Source organism: Pseudophryne corroboree, chromosome 6 (genome assembly GCF_028390025.1).
Source record: "Pseudophryne corroboree isolate aPseCor3 chromosome 6, aPseCor3.hap2, whole genome shotgun sequence".
NCBI lineage: Eukaryota > Metazoa > Chordata > Amphibia > Anura > Myobatrachidae > Pseudophryne > Pseudophryne corroboree.
Window position 1 is genome coordinate 204902279 of NC_086449.1, and position 19090 is coordinate 204921368.

The following is a 19090-nucleotide window of genomic DNA, read 5'->3' on the forward strand; positions in this document are numbered from 1 at the left end:
TCTGGACCTCTTCAACTTCGGCATCTGCAAGGGGGGTCGGCGGCGCGGCTCCGGGACGAACCCCAGGGTGAGACCTGTGTTCCGACTCCCTCTGGAGCTAATGGTGTCCAGTAGCCTAAGAATCCAATCCATCCTGCACGCAGGTGAGTTGAAATTCTCTCCCCTAAGTCCCTCGATGCAGTGAGCCTGTTGCCAGCAGGACTCACTGAAAATAAAAAACCTAAAAAACTTTTTCTAAGCAGCTCTTTAGGAGAGCCACCTAGATTGCACCCTGCTCGGACGGGCACAAAAACCTAACTGAGGCTTGGAGGAGGGTCATAGGGGGAGGAGCCAGTGCACACCACCTGATCCTAAAGCTTTATTTTTGTGCCCTGTCTCCTGCGGAGCCGCTAATCCCCATGGTCCTGACGGAGTCCCCAGCATCCACTTAGGACGTTAGAGAAATAGAGGTTAAGGCATATGTGGGGAGATTTATCAAACCTTCTGAATAGGACAAATGTTGGCCGTAGCATTGAGATTCTAGGTATCATTCTATAGAAATTACTAGATAAATGATAGCTAGAAATTAGTTGCTATAGGCAACACCATCACTTGCTGGATAAAAATGTACAATGATTTGTGTGACAACACGAGTAGGACTTTCCCTTTACTCAGCCTGCACCTCGAGTAGCATGGTGTTACAACACGCTGCAGTTACTTTCCTAGGCCTGGTCCTATGTCATGTCATGGGCAATATTGTATTGGATTGTGTTATTATTATTATGGTTACATTTTATATGTTATATTTGGAATAAGTAGTTTATTTGGATATACTGTGTTCAATTTGTAATTGTTAATAGGAATAAGTCTAGACCAGAGTGTAATTTAATATAGTTAACCGAGGGCCTAATTCAGTATGAGTTGTAGATGTGTGAAAAAATGCACACCTACACCTTTTTACTCTGACATGCAGGGGGGAAGCCCAGCACAGGGCAAGTCTGACTACCCCCCCCCCCCCCCTTCCCCCTGCAAACATGCAAGCACATCGCACACAGACAGCAACCCGCCATGTTTAGGCTCGAAGTGGCTGAATGTGGCGCCCCAGAAACGGTCCGGACACGCCTCCGTTGTCCAGACCGCTCTACTAAAATGCTTCCGCAATGACCCCTCCCACCCCGTGAACACCTCTCACTTTGTGTGTACATGCAGTGCGGCTTCGGCACGTGCGCACGCTGCAGGGGGCTTCAGCATGCGCACGCTGTCGGAACAGCGTTCCTTGCTGAATTAGGCCCTAAGCCCTTTGTAGTCTAAAACTCCGTACACACGAGGAGAGATGTGTGCTGAGCAATCTATCAGTGACCGCTCAGCACACATCTCTCCCCCCACTCAGCACAGCGTGATGTGTGCTGAGCGAGGGAGGCAGACAGGGGGGCCACTCATTTCACACAGCGGTGAAATGAGCAACCTGCTAGATTGTGCCTGCATGCAGGCCAATCTAGCACCGGCGATAGCGACGGTTTGGGGCCGCGCATCGCTATCGCTGTGGGGCATACACACGGAGAGATACGTGCTTAACTTCTAAGCAATCTAGTCAAATTGCTTACAATTTCCGTGTGTACCCCCTTTAGTCCCCTGACTATATATTCGGATGTGATAAGGAAGAGTATGTTAGTTGTAAACAGATTATCTCTGGAGCTACAGGTAATCTGATCACATACAGCCCATTGTGTACAGAAACCCAGACACCTTGTCTCCTTCTCCTCATTAGACTCTGTGACACCCTGACTGACCTACTTGTGTTGTGAATACACAGGGTAGAGTATAACTAATACCCCTTTTCCACTGTAGCACGGGTCGCAGCCGTGTCGCCTGACACGGCTGCGACCCGTGCTACAGCCCCCTTTCACACAGCGCTCACCAACCCGGCACATTGCCGGGTTGGTGACGCTGCTAGTGACACGGCAGGGGCAGCGCTGGGAGATCACATGATCTCCCAGCGCCGCCTTTCCATACACAGTGAACGGGAGCCGTGTCGCCTTGACATGGCTCCCGTTCACACTACACAGCTTACCGGGTTGAACACGTGTTCAACCCGGCAAGCTACCCAGGTAGGATTCCCGCATCACTTGATCCGGGAATTTGCAGGGGGACCCTTTTCCACTAGGGAAAAACACGGGTTTTAAAAGCTAGTGGAAAAGGGGTATTGCTGTGAGCTTTACTGGGGTGTGAATTTCCACAGGAAAGGTCTAGAGAGAGGTAGTTGTACTTCTGGGGTGCTGGTGCGCTGACTAGGCATTACAGTGCTGTCCATGAGGTGTATTAGTGTTGAAGTGTGATACCCCTAAAATGGGGCATCACTTAACAGTCAGAGGAGGAAGATCTGGGAACTCAGCCCAGCTGTATATAAAAATGGATCTCTGATGCTCAGCAGCAGCAGTTGAAATTCAGGATTGAAGTGCTCTGTGTCAGAGGCGGGGCCTGTGAGAGGGGGCGGAGACTAAACCAGCTGTGTGGAAAAGAAAGTTCCGGAGGCAGAGGAGTGCAGAGTCTGGTGAGGCAGTGGTACAATGGAAGGAGCTGCACTGCTGCTGACTGCGTGTGTCAGGGCGGCTGTGTGCGACTGTAAGTCAGTGTTCAACAGAAGAAAGCTACCTGCCTTTCATTGAGTGATCCCAGACCCTCAGTAAGAGAGGCTTATGAGCAGACAGGTGATTCCCCTCAGAGACTGACAGAAAAGGAGCTCCTGTGAGAGGCTTGATACCTCAGATCAGTATGGAGGGAGCTTGCTGCTGATACCAGACTACCCAGGTAACCTCAGTACAACAACACTACAGACTGGTCACATCAGAGTGCCTCAGAGCAGTTCTCCAGCACCCATGAGGACACCTATATGCTGCTGTTCCTCAGATCCCTGTTCAATGCTGTCACATTGCATTTAGCAGCCAATCAGACTGTATGTATGTGTAATGGCTCTGCAGAAGGACAAGTGAGTAGCTCCAAAAGTCAGTCAAGAGGTACCCAACCCCACATCTGTAGGACAGACACCAGCCCCTCACTGCTAGCAGGAATACATTCGTAGCTAATACACTGCATGTCTTCCTTCCCCTTTCTGGGGTAATAATAAACTGCTAACCCGCATAAGGTGATATTTGAGAGAAATCTGGATGAATGCTGATCACTGGATACGGAAATAACTGCCCTCATGACTATCTCTGGCAATAATCTACCATACAGCAGTTTCTCCACTAAACTAGGAAATTATCACCCAGCTGCAGTGTTCCAAGTCACCTCCTTGAGTATATTAACCCCCTCTATTCCAAGTATCTGCAAGTAATTTACCGCTAGAGACAGTGGCCACATTACACACCCTCTGCTAGCACCTACAACTTTATACTGTAAAGTAAATGCACCAGCGGAAGCTCCAAATGGGGCTGATTGTAAATGCACCACTGTGTATAACCTGATACACCATAAGGATCAGGCAAGCAATTCTTTTCAGGAGGCAAATTCTTTACCGCTGAATCTACAGTACTCATCTTTGCAGTTTATTGAGGTTAAACATTTTGCAACTGGACTAAGTAATTATCCGTACAGTATGGTTACAGTTGTTTAGCTTCGTAGGAGAGTAAGCTAATTCAGTACAAGTGAGTGTGTTAGCTCAGAGTTCACTCACTTATACCCCTTTTCCACTAGCTCAAAAAACACGGGTAAATGCACGGGGGCGCGCATTTACCCGTGTTTTTTGCAAGTGGGAAAGGGTAAACCCGGATCAAGTGACCCGTGAATCCTACCCGGCTATTTACCTGGGTAGGACACGGGACTGATCCGGGTAGGGTTGTAGTGTAAACGGGAGCCGTGTCGATGCGACACGGCTCCCGTTTACACTGTATGGAAGGGCGGCGCTGGGAGATCATGTGATCTCCCTGCGCCGCCCCTGCCGCGTCACTAGAAGCGTCACCAACCCGGCATATGCCGGGTTGTGACTGCTGATGGGAAAGGGGCCGAGCACGGGTCGCAGCAGGGGGCAGCTCCCGTGTCAGGCTGCCGGCTGCGACCCGTGCTCGTAAGTGGAAAAGGGGTATTAGGAAGTACTTTTGAACTCCAAAGTGGTTTTTGTATATTGACACGTGAACAGATGTACAGTACCTTATGATTCATATTATCATAGGACTGCTGGTAATTATTGATAACATATAAATATTCACTACTGCTGTGAAACTGATTAATCTATGTTGCATAATAGAAAAACATATGCTGATATTATATCTTTAAAGTATCCTCACCTAAAAATGTGTATATTGAATGCTTGCCTGTCGCTGTGTTTCTGAATCCGCTATAAGGTTCACTTTAAACCAGGTTTAATACCCCTAAGGAGAGGATATTTCTAAAATATTGATCTTAAGGTATCTACTTAGGGAATGTTTAAATGTTGCCATTGCATGTATATGGGAAGTGTTAATGTTAAACTTAAATAACTTATGCATCACCTAACACCAGAGCCATATGCTGTCTCCAAACGCAGCCTGATAAATAAATAAAAAATTATTTATATATGGTGAGTTTATTGTGTCTGGGTTTGGGAGATCCTTTACCTCTCTGCCAAGGAAGGGGGTGGAGTGACTACCAGAGAGACCATCCTACCCGAACCACCGAACCCCATTGGTGAGCAAGAGTATTACAGAAGGATGCAGTGTGAGCTGATATCCTATCCCAGGAGACACAAGTACTTCCGGCATTAAACAGCAGGAGAACGCAGGCATCTGTAATCATATACTATTGTGTGGTCCTAGTAAGTGTGATACCATCCTGCCTGGTAACTGCTAAAGTTACATACCCTCCAACACTGCCCAGCTGAAAACCGGTTACAAATCGGGAAAATTGGCGTGGTCACAGGTAAAGGGGGTGTGACTAAGAGGCGCTCCCATAGGGTTCCATCGTAAAGGGATACACTGAAAACCGGCACAAGGACCCTTTTGGGCGATACAGACCATCCAAAAACGGTATTGTACTGGCCAAAAAGGTACAGTTGGAGGGTATGAAGTTATAGTGTACTGTGGGTGTATATTTACAATAAAGTGCATTTGCCATTTTACTAATATGTTTATCTGAGTGATCAGAGAACCAGTATCCTCACAAATTGTTCTCTGATTGTTGCTAATAAGAATTGTAATAAATCAATAAAAGGAATTGGATATACATCAGATTATGGCACTGACGTTTTGCTGCTCAGGACAACTCTGCATACAGGAATTTTTCTTTACAATTTCAATTTTTAAGATTTCTCAGCTTAGCATGAACAGTGGCCAAAATGCAAAGCCATAACCAATATACGAACTTACCCACCGGTATTGTCTTTCCCTGTATTTTATCAGCCCAACCAGCAAAATAGCGTAGAGTCCGGATACAGCCCTCCAGGTCTACGAGATAGGCATGCAGAAATGGTTTTCCAGTGTCCATTGTTTCTAGAGTCTGCAAAATAATGTTGGTGCAGTGAAAAGGTACATTGGAAAGGCTTCATGAGAATTCGCAATTTAGACGATATTCTTGATTCTCTGACTTCTGCGTTCCATCCTGAATGAGGTCCTAAGTGCATACACACTGAACAATGGGGCTAATTCAGACCTGATCGCTGCTGTGCGTTCTCGCACTGTGGTCGATTAGGTCTGAACTGCGCATGCGTATGCACCACAATGCGCAGGCGCAATGGTCCGCAGCGACGGGGAGTGCCGGGCAGCAACGGGATAGTGCGAAAAATCCAATCGCACCGGCGATCGCAAGAAGATTGACAGGAAGAGGATGTTTGTGGGTGGCAACTGACCGTTTTCAGGGAGTGCTCGTAAAAACGCAGGATGGACCCGGCGTTTTGTGGGAGGATTCGTGACGTCAGCTCCGGCCCCGTTCATCACAGTGGCTGAGAAAGACCTGGACTGTGCAGAGACAGCTCTCCTGCACATGCGATCACAAACCTGCACAGCGAATTCCCCCTCCTCCTGTAGGCGCAACTACCTGATCCCAGGGATGCAAAAAACGCACCCTAGTGATCAGGTCTGAATTACTCCCAATATCGCTAACGATATAATTCACTGACGTAACCCTGCCACCACCCCGAACATGCAGTTTTAAACGAGTTACTCCAAATTCACCTGCATGAACAGACGACAGAACACCTCGTTAAATACCCGCGCATCGTTAACGATATAGGCGGTCATTCTGACCCGTTCGCACGCAGCGGTTTGTCGCTGCGGTGCGAACGGGTCTGGAATGCACATGCGCAGCGGCCGCACTGCACATGCACGTCGTTGCCCGGCGACAGGGGTTGCCGGGTTACGTCGCGCTCTACGAAGAAAGCGGTCGCAGAGCCGACCGCAAGAAGATTGACAGAAAGAAGGCGTTCCTGGGCAGATTAAGAGAAAAGTCCAGAAGCAGAGCATTGTGTCCCTCCTGGAGAGGGTCATGTTGGGAGGTATGTGTTATGCCGGTACTGTAGTTACAGCTGTGGCTGGCATGTGACCCTGAGATCATGTCTTCTCTTAAAATAAAATGTGATTGATGAACAACAATTACAATGTAAACAGACCACTTACTGCATTTTATGTCTGTTTTTTTAACACTGAGTCTATAGGTGCAGCTCTAAAAACACATAATATGCATTTTCAATCAGTTTTCTGCAATTCCAGAAAGAATATTTTTCACAGAAGTAAGACAATCAAGAGGTACCATCCATATTTGAATAGAGCACACCTTTATTTATTAACCCTTCTAAAGAGGACAGTTGGGGTGTGCCCATATCAACCAATCAGATTCTAGCTAACTTTTATCTAGTACATTCTGTAAAATGATAGGTTGAATCTGGTTGCTATGACCAACACCTCCACTTGTCCTCTTTAGAAGGGTTGATACATCTCTTCCAATCTGAAATTCTGGACCACAAGAACATTCTCAAAAGGAAATGGAATTTTGGGAAAGTATGCAAAAGATAGTAGGCTAAGCTACATGCAATACAAAAATAAATCAGAAAAAAATAGATACAGTAATTGTTATATTATATTTGGCCGAACTAACAATAAGTTTAGTTGTATGTTGTTACAACTGGTCTCAATGATGGGATTCATAAATTACGGTAATTTCATATACATTTTCCCAAAAAATATTTGTATCACAATCCTTAATGAATTAAAAATAATTAATGCAGATATTTTATGTATGGTCTTACAGCCAGGACACGTCTGTCTCGCTCCAGAAGGTCACTCAGCTTGTGAAGCAGCTTTCCTCTGCCGCTGGCATCCAACCTTCTCCATGGAGAACTCCTCTGGAATGCAGCTCGTGCTGCCTCCACCGCTTTGTCCACATCTGCCTGTGGAACACCAAAGAGCAATTAGTCATCTGTAACACATAAGACTAAATGTAAGTGGATAAAGCAGAAAGTGGAGGTCAACTTCCGCTCCCTGAACTGCACCCAATATGCAGAGCTCCCAGACATTTTACATTCACGACCAGGAGACACATGGACCCAAAGTTTGCTCAGGCCATGATTGGGTTGGCTGGTTTAAACCGCCTTGGTTTAATTATGCTGTGACTACAGGCATAGCACCGTGACTTCTTAAAAAACAAAAAAACAAACAAATATTATTATGGAATGCCCCTAGTATTATTCTACATTCTTGTTGATTGTGGTGTTCATTTGAGTGAACTGACCCAATGCAGTAAATTCACACACACAACAGAAATATAGGGAGGGTGAACCAGATCAGAGCGGTACAGTACTAAATATGCCTAGCAACAGCTAAGAATGCATGCCAAATCTCGAGCCTGCGATAGCGTTGCGCGTGACCGTGCATCGCTGTCGGCGGCACCCTACACACGGAGAGACCCGTGCTTAACTACTAAACAATCTAGTCAGATTGCTTAAAATTTAAGCACAGATCTCTCCGTGTGTACCCCCCTTAAGATACCCAACTAATCTCCCCACATAGCATAAAGACTTCCTCATGTGCCTCTTAAAGGCTCCTCAGACCTCCCCACACTCCCCTACAATGCTCATCTGTTCCCAAAATATGGCTTAGACCTCCCCACAAACTCCTTAAATGCCCCTCACACCTCCCACATTCTTAAATGTATTTAATATTTATTTATGTATTTATTTATTAATTGCATTTCACATGCATGATCCTCAGTAATAGAAAACATCTTACTGTATGCACACTAGCTGCTGATTGTAAGCATTATGTGTAATGTATTATAGAAGCTTGACGCTACAATCCAGAAGCCATTCAGAAATTCATACAGTAAGTACTTGGATCAAAACATCAGTACTATAAAGTAGATACTGGGCAGGATGTAATGCCGTCCGAGTGTGCCCAACGTGCAGGATGCTGCCCAAACTGAGACTTTTTTTGAAGGGGCAATTGCAAGGCATGGTTTTGCCTTGTAAGTGATTTCCACTTTAAAAAAAAAAAAGTCCAAGTTCGGCCGGTATCCCGCACGTCGGGCAACCTCAGACTCCACTACATCCCACCCACAGTGTGAAAGTAGAGGGGAGGCAGGGATTCGTTCTGAAAGATGAACACTTCTTGGAATGCAGTTGATTGATACAGAGAAGAGAATTCAATTAGCCGCAGGACTAACCACATGGCTGCAGCTCCCGAGTTTAATGTTCAGGGCTATTCAATTAGCAGCCTGTCTTTTCACATGGTAAGCCCTGCAGCTAATGTGCAGTAACCCATGATTCCGGGTTAGTTGCACAGAGCTATGACTTAAAGGCTCACAGGCTGCTGCAGTATGCCCCTGAAACCCTACTTCTGATTTCTGTTCTTACCTTGGTAAATCTGCATTAAGTGCAGCCTGCGGACTTACTGTGGGCTGTAATTGAGTAGCCCCAGGAGCTACAAGCCAGTAGTAAATGCCATGGGCAACTGAATTCAGACTTGTATCTTGCTTATTATAAAGAATTTTAGACATTCCTCTACAGCCTTGCACTGGAAGAGGCTCTTCTAATGAAAATGGTGCCAGCACATTACTTATGTAATACCACTAGGCTCGAATGAAAAAGTACAACAACATCAATCTGCTGTCTATAACAGAAACCTGGCTCACACAATCTGACACAGCCTCCCCTGCAGCACTGGCACATGGTGGTCTCCACTTTACACACACCTCCAGACTCGATAACCATAAAGGAGGAGGAGTTGGACTTTTACTTTCCCAATCTTTTGCATACACTGTTATACCACAGGTTCCATCACTCACATTTACATCATTTGAAGTACATTCCATTAGGGTTTACTCTCCTTTCTCTCTACGTGTTGCAGCTATTTACCGCCCACCTGGGCATCCACGTGTTGCAGCTATTTACCGCCCACCTGGGCATCCAAAACAATTTTTGGAAGATTTTTCTGCCTGGCTCCCTCACTTCCTATCCTCTGACATCTCCACCATTATCATGGGTGATTTCAATATTGCTATTGATTGTCCACGCCTCCAAACTACTCTCTCTAACCTCCTCTCTTGGTTCTCCCAATGGACTGACTCCTCTACTCATCAGGCGGGCCACTGCCTTGATCTAGTATTCACCAGACTATGCTCCATCTCTGAACTCACTAACACTCCTTTCCCCCTCTCAGATCACAACCTTATCACCTGCATGCTGTCCTCTGTTAATTCAAACCCTGTGTTGCTGAAGTCCTCCAATCTTCCTCAAACCCGCAGAAATATTAACACAATTAATCTTCAAGAACTTTCCACTTCACTCCAACAACTGCTTTCACCTATTTCTGCATTCACCTCTCCTGAGATGGCTGTATCACACCTTAATGAGACTCTAGAACTAGCCCTTGATGAAGTGGCTCCAGCTACCCATCACACTCCACGTAGGCCTAGATGTCAACCATGGCACTCCAAATTAACAAGACAACTACAAAAACTCACACGAAAACTTGAACGTCAGTGGTGTAAATCTCGTATTTCAAGTGACTTCCTCACATATAAGACTGTCTACCATTCTTATAAAAATGCCCTGGACACTGCCAAACAAACATATTTCCAAACTCTTATCTCTGTTCAAGCCTCTAACCCCAAACGACTCTTTAATACATTTAAATCACTTCTGAATCCTCCCGCACCTACCCCACCCGCCACTATCAAGGCACAGGATCTTGCTTCCTACTTCAAGGAGAAGATTGATAAGATCCGAGATGAAATGGTATGCTCTTCGGCAGCCAGTGACCTGCTCCGTTCTTTACCTGAACCCTCTGGCACTCTTTCTTTATTTGATCCCACAAATGAAGATGAAGTATCATCACTCTTCTCATCCTGCTTCTCTACTACCTCTCCTCTTGATCCTTTACCCTCACAAATAAGTAAAGCTCTGTCTCTGGTGCTCATCCCTACCTAAACTAACATCTGTAATCTATCTCTCTCTACTGGTATTTTTCCTTCACTCTTCAAGCATGCAGTGATTACTCCCATTTTAAAAAAACAAAATTTTGACCCTAATGCTCTCTCAAACTACCGCCCTATCTCTCAGCTCCCTTGTCTCTCTAAGCTACTTGAGAGACTTGCCTACACTCGACTCACACACTTTCTTAACTCATACACTTTGTTGGACTCACTTCAGTCAGGCTTCCGTTCCCAACATTCCACTGAGACAGCACTGACTAAAGTGGTTAATGATTTGGTAACTACGAAGTCTAAAGGCCACTACTCACTACCTCTTCTTCTAGATCTATCTGCTGCATTTGACACTGTAGACCACTCTGTTCTCATACAGACACTACAATCCCTAGGTCTTAAAGACACAGCCCTGTCTTGGTTCATATTGTACCTATCTAATCGCTCCTTCAGTGTTCGCTTCTCTGAATCTACCTCCTCTTCGCTACTTCTTTCAGTTGGAGTACCGCAAGGCTCAGTCTTGGGTCCTCTGCTTTTCTCTATCTATACCTCATCTCTTGGTAAACTAATCAGCTCTTTTGATTTTCAGTATCATCTGTACGCAGATGATACTCAAATCTACCTATCCTCCCCTGACTTGTCCCAATCTGTACTGGACCGTGTCACTGAATGCCTTTCTGCCATTTCATCCTGGATGACATCTCGCCACCTCAAACTGAATATTTCAAAGACAGAGTTAATTATATTTCCACCGGCCAATAGTAGGTACCAACCTGATATCTCTATCACTGTTGAAAACTCGACTATCTACCCTACCCCACAAGCTCGCTGCCTAGGTGTCATCCTTGACTCTGATCTGTCCTTTGTTCCCCACACTCAATCTGTCTCAAGATCATGTTACATGCATCTAAAAAACATATCCAAAATACGACCATACCTTACACAAGACACTGCTAAAACTCTAATCCACGCTCTCATTATCTCCCGCATTGATTATTGCAATAGTCTCCTAACTGGTCTTCCTAAAACGAGACTCTCACCACTACAATCCATTCTGAATGCAGCGGCGAGGCTTATCTTCCTCGCTAGACGTTCATCGTCTGCAGATCCACTCTGTCAGTCCCTCCATTGGTTACCTGTACTATACTGCATTCAATTTAAAATATTTTTACTCACACACAAGGCCATTAACCAAACTACACCAACGTACATCACTTCTCTTATCACAAAATATCTCCCAACCCGACCTCTTCGCTCTTCACAAGACCTGCGTCTCTCATCCACACTCATTACTCGCTCTCACTCACGACTGCAGGACTTTCATCGGGCTGCACCCACTCTGTGGGCACAATAAGGCTGTCCTCTAGTCTCCAAACCTTCAAGCGTTCCCTGAAAACTCACCTCTTTAGGCAAGCATATCAAATTCCAGAACCGCCCACATAACTTTCATAAGCCTTCCTATCAAATTGCATCCACTCTGTACAGTCCACACATATCCTCACATGTCTTCTCATTCTATGCAATAGATAGGCATATGTACACAAGGAAAGGTGCTATTTCCCTATAGATTGTAAGCTTGCGAGCAGGGCCTTCCTACCTCTATGACTGTTATCACCCAGTTTGTTATTGTTATTTCAAATTGTGAAGCGCAACGGAATTTGCTGCGCTATATAAGAAACTGTAAATAAATAAATAAATAAATAATAATAAATATACTAGAGCCTGTGTCTCCTCCTGCCCCTATGATCTGTTGAACTGTAGTTTGAGTGTGTGCTGCCCTCACAGTTAGTGGACAGGGGAGAGGTAGCCAGAGGGGAATTGTGTACTATTACCACCGGGCACCAGAGCCTGAGTCTCATACTGTATGCTGCGCTCACAGTGACTGGATAGGGAGAGACACCTATATCCTATTGGCCAGAGCATGTCTTCATGCCCTGCTCAGTTTCCAAATATGTCTCTCACTGCCATATTTGAGTAAAAAACATGCTATAGTGTGTAAATGCAAACACTGGTAGAAAGGTCTAATATCGAGCTTCTATATATGCTGCCTTTCTCATAGCAAAGTTGCAAACATACCGTAGATTATCAAAGTTCTGCTCTGCTATTATGTGGAATTCTGCCACAACTACGGTGGTGCTGCTGGTGCCGCCACACAGAGCACAGATTCCATGTGAGGGGTACTGGTCGCCGCTGCATATAACAGCCCCACACTCTTTAAGACTGGGTATACACCTGACAAACACGTTGGCAGACCCACCGTCTCGCCAACCAAGCAGCTGATCAAGTTAAGTATACACTTTTACCAATCGGCCACTCGATGTGTCTTTCAGGATACCCAGCTGGACAGGCGCTGAATTTGCCCACCCAGCTGTGACATCAGCCCCCCTCAGCATATATACTGAAGATATATTGTCCATTGGCTGTGCTGCACAGCTGACATAATATATCTGTGAATGACGTCATTCACAGACATATCAAGGGTACACACCCGACAGGCTTGCAGAATATCATCCGTTTGCTTGAACACCCTATATATTGCCTGGTGTGTACCCATCTTTAGAGACAAGTCAACTCCAGAGCAGCCAGGGGAGAAGGGCCACTTGCTGCGCAGCACCACAGGAGAAGGAGTGGTAGAGGCTAAGACTGTAGGGCAATTTAAACATGCTTGGAACAGGCATATGAATATCCTTACAAAGAATTAAGGTTAAAAAAGGGTTGAGATTGCCTAAAGGATAAAATAAAAAAGGGGCAGACTAGATGGGCCAAGTGGTTCTTATCTGCCGTCAAATTCTATGTTTCTATGTTTAAGGAGGCGTCGGAGCCCCAGAGTCAGGGGAAAGACTAGCCTGTGACAGGGGAAGCAGGAGCAGTCATACCTTCAGTGACCCACTCCTGTCAGAGATGTTGCTGCCACTGGGAGACAGAGACACTGCCGTTGGGAGAGAGAGACACTGCCTTTCTGCTTGCCTGCTGGGCTTGAGGTCTTTGGAGAGCCGGAGTAGGGCTGTTGGCTTGTGGGTGGACAGGATGGGGGGTGCATTACTGTGGCATAATGTGTAAGTGCATACTGAGTAAGGGGCATTAATGTACTACTACTGTGGCATAATAAGTAAGGGCATTATATGTATAAGGGGCACTACTACAGTGCAGCATTATGTGTATAAGGGGATTTAATGTGTGGAATAATGTGCTATAAGGGGCACTACTGTGTTGCATAACATGAATAAGGGTTACTACAGTGTGGCGTAAAGTGTATAAGGGGTACACTGTGTGGCATAAAGTGGATAAGGGGCTCTATTGTGTTACATAATGTGGTGGGTTTTACTGTGTTACGTAATGTGGTAGGCTCTACTGTGTGACATATTGTGAATAAGGGGTACTACTGTGTGACATATCGTGAATAAGAGTCTCTGCTGTGTGACAAACATGAATAAGGGGCTCTACTGCATGTTATAAAGTGAATAAGGGGCACTACTCTGGTGTGTAATGTAAATAAGGGGCTCTACTTTCTGACGTAACGTGAATAAGGGGCTTTACTGTGTGACGTAACGTGAATAAGAGTCTCTGCTGTGTGACAAACATGAATAAGGGGCTCTACTGTGTGCCATAAAGTGAATAAGGGGCACTACTCTGCTATGTAATGTGAATAAGGGGCTCTACTGTGTGACATAAAGTGAATAAGGGGCACTACTCTGCTGTGTACTGTGAATAAGGGGCTCTACTGTGTCACATAAAGTGAATAAGGGGCATTACTGTGTGGTGTAATGTGAATAAGGGGAACTACTATGCAGTGAAATGTGAATAAGGGCACTACAGTCTGACATAAAGTGAATAAGGTGCACTCCTGTGCTGTGTAATGTGAATAAGGGACAATACTGTGCAGTGTAATGTGAATAAGGTTGCACTACTGTGCGGTGAAATTTGAATAGGGAGCACTATTGAGTGAGTGACCACGCCCCTTTCCACAAGACCACGCCCCATTTTTGTGAACCATCGCTGCGTTCTACCCCTATTTAAACTATGGAGATAAGGGCGCCAATGGTCTTTCTGGCACATGCACCAAAATGTCTAGTTATGGCTCTGGCATAATCTATCACTTATAAATAGAGGTTGGTATCTATTTATTCTACTCTGTGGTGTGGTTGGACAATAATAACAGAGAGAAGTCCAGCTGGAATGTAACTGATTGAGGAAACTCCTCACAAACATGTAAAACCAAAATCTGCACCCAAATGCAGAATGAAGGAAATAATCTGCTGAACTGTTCTGGAAATTTCTCTAATCATTTAAAGGCTTGCAAAGATATTTTATCATATAAACCAAGCCTTCCCTCACCTTATCTGCCTCCTGCACGTCACAGATCTTCTTGCCGTTAGTTGGGTTGTACACAGGAAATGTTCTCCCACTGACTGATTGGTGCCAGTCATTGTTAATGAATATCTGAAAGAACAAACAAGATTATGTATATCATCAGGTTATGTAGATCATTTCAATGCATCATAATTTACTATATTCATTAACATTTCTAAACCTCACTTGCTATGGATTATCATAGCTCCCAATATTTAGTTACGTAAAATGGGATAAAATAAGTCCCTCCCTGATCCAATCACACCCACCCCAATACTGGCTGCTTTATTTTTATTTTATTTTTGCAATTTATACCCCTTTTACACCGCCAGCATATAACACGGGTTACTGCACATGAACGTGCATAACCCGTGTTGCTGGTTGGTGTAAAAGGGCCCAGTTGGAATTATCCGGGTCGAGTGACTCGGTATTCAAACTCGGGTAGTTTACACGAGTTCAACCCGGCAAACTGTGCTTTGTAAATAGGACTCATCTTCCTGTTCACCGTGAACGGACAGGCGGCGCTTGAAGATCATGTGAACTGCATGCGCCGCCCCCGCCGCATCAGCGGTAACGTCACCAACCCTGCAATATGCCAGGTATGAAACATCAGTGGAAAAGGGGGCTGAAGCGGGCCGCAGCCGGGTAGCACCCGTGTCAAGCTTCCGGCTGCGACCCGCAGTATTAGGTGTAAGAGCGGTATTAGATTTCAGTTCGAACACACCCCACCCAAATCTAATCTATCTGCACGTTACATCTGCCCACCTGCAGTGCAGCATGGTTTTGCCCAGTTGCTACATTTTTTTGTTTGATAACCTGAATAACCCCCTAAAACCTGTATATACCGGTGTGTTGTTTCTCTACATATTGCGATGCAAGCACAACTGTCCTTACTAATAGCTGCACACTGTAACCTATTAACACTGGCACGCACACTGTAAGTAGCCCACTTTGATATGTAAATCACATGGCAATATTGTCATGATTATATCATGTCATGACTGAGTCTACTTGCACTAATGCTGATAACGTATTTATTAATCCATCAAAATCTGTTCACTAATCGTCTCTATCTGTTCACCTGCCAAAAAACATGGAATGGAGGAGGAATGACCATCAGGAACACAACACAATAACAACTGTTATTTGTACATTTTCTTCTAGAAAAGTTCCTCAGTAAACGTAAAGCAGCCTACTGTATGATAAAATATAAGAGACACCACAGAATATGGATAAAAATGCATCCTGTCTGTAGTTCACAATAGCAGCATTATTCCTATTTCCGCAGCTATCCACAAAACACTGAAAAAGTGTCTAGGTAAAACGTACACTGATCCACAGACTGCAAACTAGCCATGGATAAAGAACAATACGCTTAGCGCGCCTTGCTGATGAAAAGGCTGCTAGATTCAAACGTGGATCTCACCAATCCACAAAGAAGGACAAAACAATATTTCTAAATGATTCCTGTGCACTTTTCAAAGGTAAATTTAAACGTGGTCCATTAAAATCCAGAATAAATTTCAATGCAGTTATGCAATAGTTAAACTATTCAAACAACAGGTGAGTACATAGTTCCAAAACCTGTTAGCTGTGTCCATGAACCAATTCAGTCAGTCGACAGTAACAGTCACTTGATTCACAATGCTTCTCTGGTTCCTTCAATCCTAATAATGCATCCACTTGGTCAAAATCTTCCACCTTTGTTCTATCGAACTCTTAGGGTGAATTTATACAAAACAAAAAGGTGGAGAGACCATAGTGTGTACTGTGTAACATTTATTTTTTTTAAAGATATATGGAAGCCAAAAACATGCGTGCCAAAAGCAACCTTCTAGGGAAGGCACATAACAAAGCATATAGGTTTTTTTTTTTAAGAAGCTCCCCCTACTAAGCTGTACTTCCTTCAGGTCCCAAGCAGTACTGGCAGTCAGAACACCAACAAGGTGTAATGAGGGTCTGAAGGACCAGATATTTATAGTGATTTCCACTAGACACACCTACTTGCTGTTGCTAGGGGTGTGTCTAGATTGTACTATAACCATAAGATATTTAATCTCTATTTAATGTTGTGATATATAATTCGAATAGTGCATTGTGTGATCCACATTGACTAAATTACCAATTTTATCTAAAAAAATTATAATTCTAACAAAAATGGGAATATTAGCCGCCATGCGGTCCACAGGTGGAACGCATAGCGTCACTTCCCTTTCCGGAAATCACTATAAATATCTGGTCCTTCAGATCCTCATTACACCTTGAAAAAGACCACATTGAGGTTGAAACGCATTGGATTTTCTCACTGCCAGTACTGCTTGGGACCTGAAGGAGGCACAGCTTAGTAGGGGGAGCTTCTTAAAAAAAAAAACACCTATATGCTGTCAGAGAAATCTGGACCCCGTATGATTGGACTGAATGCTTATAAGGATAAACTTTGTGTATCGACGTTATCTGTGTTGCAGGAAACATGTATTCTGAACAGTATATAAAGCGTTCGTCTCTCTTCCTGCAGCTGTTTAGTTAATGTACTTTCTAAAAGGGCCTCATTGCAAGGCATTAGGAGGCCAGGGGTGGTGGATAGTGCTCTCATCCTGACTTATGGTTCCTGTATGACCGCCCGGAAGTCCTTGCATGCTTATATTTAAGAATAAGTATAGTATCTGGATGTCAGTAATAAAGATGGATTGTGTTCTCTGTCACGTAACCACTTCTGATGTAATATGTATTGCATGCTATGTAAACTGTAAGCACCTGTAACCAAGTTGTCTCTCTGAGCCTGCATGCTCTTAGACACCCACCTGGGCCGAGGTGTGAATAAACCACATATGCCTTTCATCTGATCCTGGCATATCTAGTTTTTATTGCTACGACATTTGATGTTTGCTGCCCGGTTGGATATCGCACTGCCTGCATGGGACAACACGGCTACTGGACCTTCTACAGCAGAAACTAAACAGCTCTGTAAGGTGAGAAACTTTTTCTACTTTCCTTTCTGTGGCACAACGGTACGATGGACCTGTCCTGTGTATCCAGTGCTCGCTCCAAAAAGAACCTAATTTCGAGGTAATGAACAGACAAAAAGCATATCTTTCATTTCTCTATAACGAATACTTTCTTTTTTCCTAGGACTAATATCTAATACTGTTCTTTCCAGGAATCACTGCTACTTTGATTATTGTAGTACTCAAAGTTGTGCGTATATTGGCCCTCATTCCGAGTTGATCGCTCGCAAGGCGAATTTAGCAGAGTTGCTCACGCTAAGCCTACGCCTACTGGGAGTGTATCTTAGCTTCTTAAAATTGCGACCGATGTATTCGCAATATTGCGATTACAAACTACTTAGCAGTTTCAGAGTAGCTTCAGACTTACTCGGCATCTGCGATCAGTTCAGTGCTTGTCGTTCCTGGTTTGACGTCATAAACACACCCAGCGTTCGCCCAGACACTCCTCCGTTTCTCCGGCCACTCCTGCGTTTTTTCCGGAAACGGTAGCGTTTTTATCCACACGCCCCGAAAACGCCGTGTTTCCGCCCAGTAACACCCATTTCCTGTCAATCACACTACGATCGGCGGAGCGAAGAAAAAGCCGTGAGTAAAAATACTATCTTCATTGTAAAATAACTTGGCGCAGTCGCAGTGCGATTATTGCGCATGCGTACTAAGCGGAATTTCACTGCGATGCGATGAAAATTACCGAGCGAATGACTCGGAATGAGGGCCATTGTTTTACCCTCATTTAAGGTGCTTTACAGAATTTCAGGTTTTAACCTTATTCTTTTTCCCATGATTTGATGATATAAATGTTATACGTTGCATAAGACCTGCAGTTGAATAAATTATTAAGTGCTGATGGTTAAACTGTAAGAGAAAACTAAACTACATGGGTTGAACTGATGCAAAAGCTGCTATATGGATTCTGTGTTGCAATGTATGTAGGTAAGGGATGAATGAACTGAATGATGTGTACAAGTGTAAACTAAAATCTGCTCTCGTACGAGGGGGCAGAGAGTACTGCTGCCTTCTCATGGCAATCATTTAAAGAGCCTAGGAAGAATAGATCTATGTGAGCTTTCTTGCCTGAGGTATAGTGAAGGCCTGAGGAGAAACTGGGACTTGAGGCCATTCTCATAGCAGGTATTGTAAAGTCTTGATAGGAAATAGAGTTTTGTTGTCAAGGAATTATAAAAGCCTGAGGAGAAAGGGGTCATGACGCTTGTCGGTATACTTAACTGTATTAAAATAATTGATTTATCTCCTTGCTGTGGTAGGATAGTCTATTTGTTTGTAATAGCCAGTTTTTGAAGTGATTTTTGTGCACAATTAGAGGGCAAATGGGGCAAAATCAGTCCACAAAGAGGGAGGTCCCTCTGGGT

The 19090-nt window shown here is 44.5% G+C and overlaps 1 protein-coding gene across 1 annotated transcript in view; it reads right to left on the reverse strand.

Moving 5' to 3' along the window:
- Positions 1–19090, reverse strand: part of ALDH1A3 (aldehyde dehydrogenase 1 family member A3) — a 58501-nt gene that overhangs the window by 25943 nt on the left and 13468 nt on the right. The window contains exons 2-4 of the mRNA XM_063925661.1: positions 14701–14805; positions 7193–7333; positions 5319–5448 (exon numbers count right to left, since the gene is read on the reverse strand). Coding sequence (XP_063781731.1) covers positions 5319–5448; positions 7193–7333; positions 14701–14805 — 376 coding nt within the window. The remainder of the gene's footprint in view (positions 1–5318; positions 5449–7192; positions 7334–14700; positions 14806–19090) is intronic.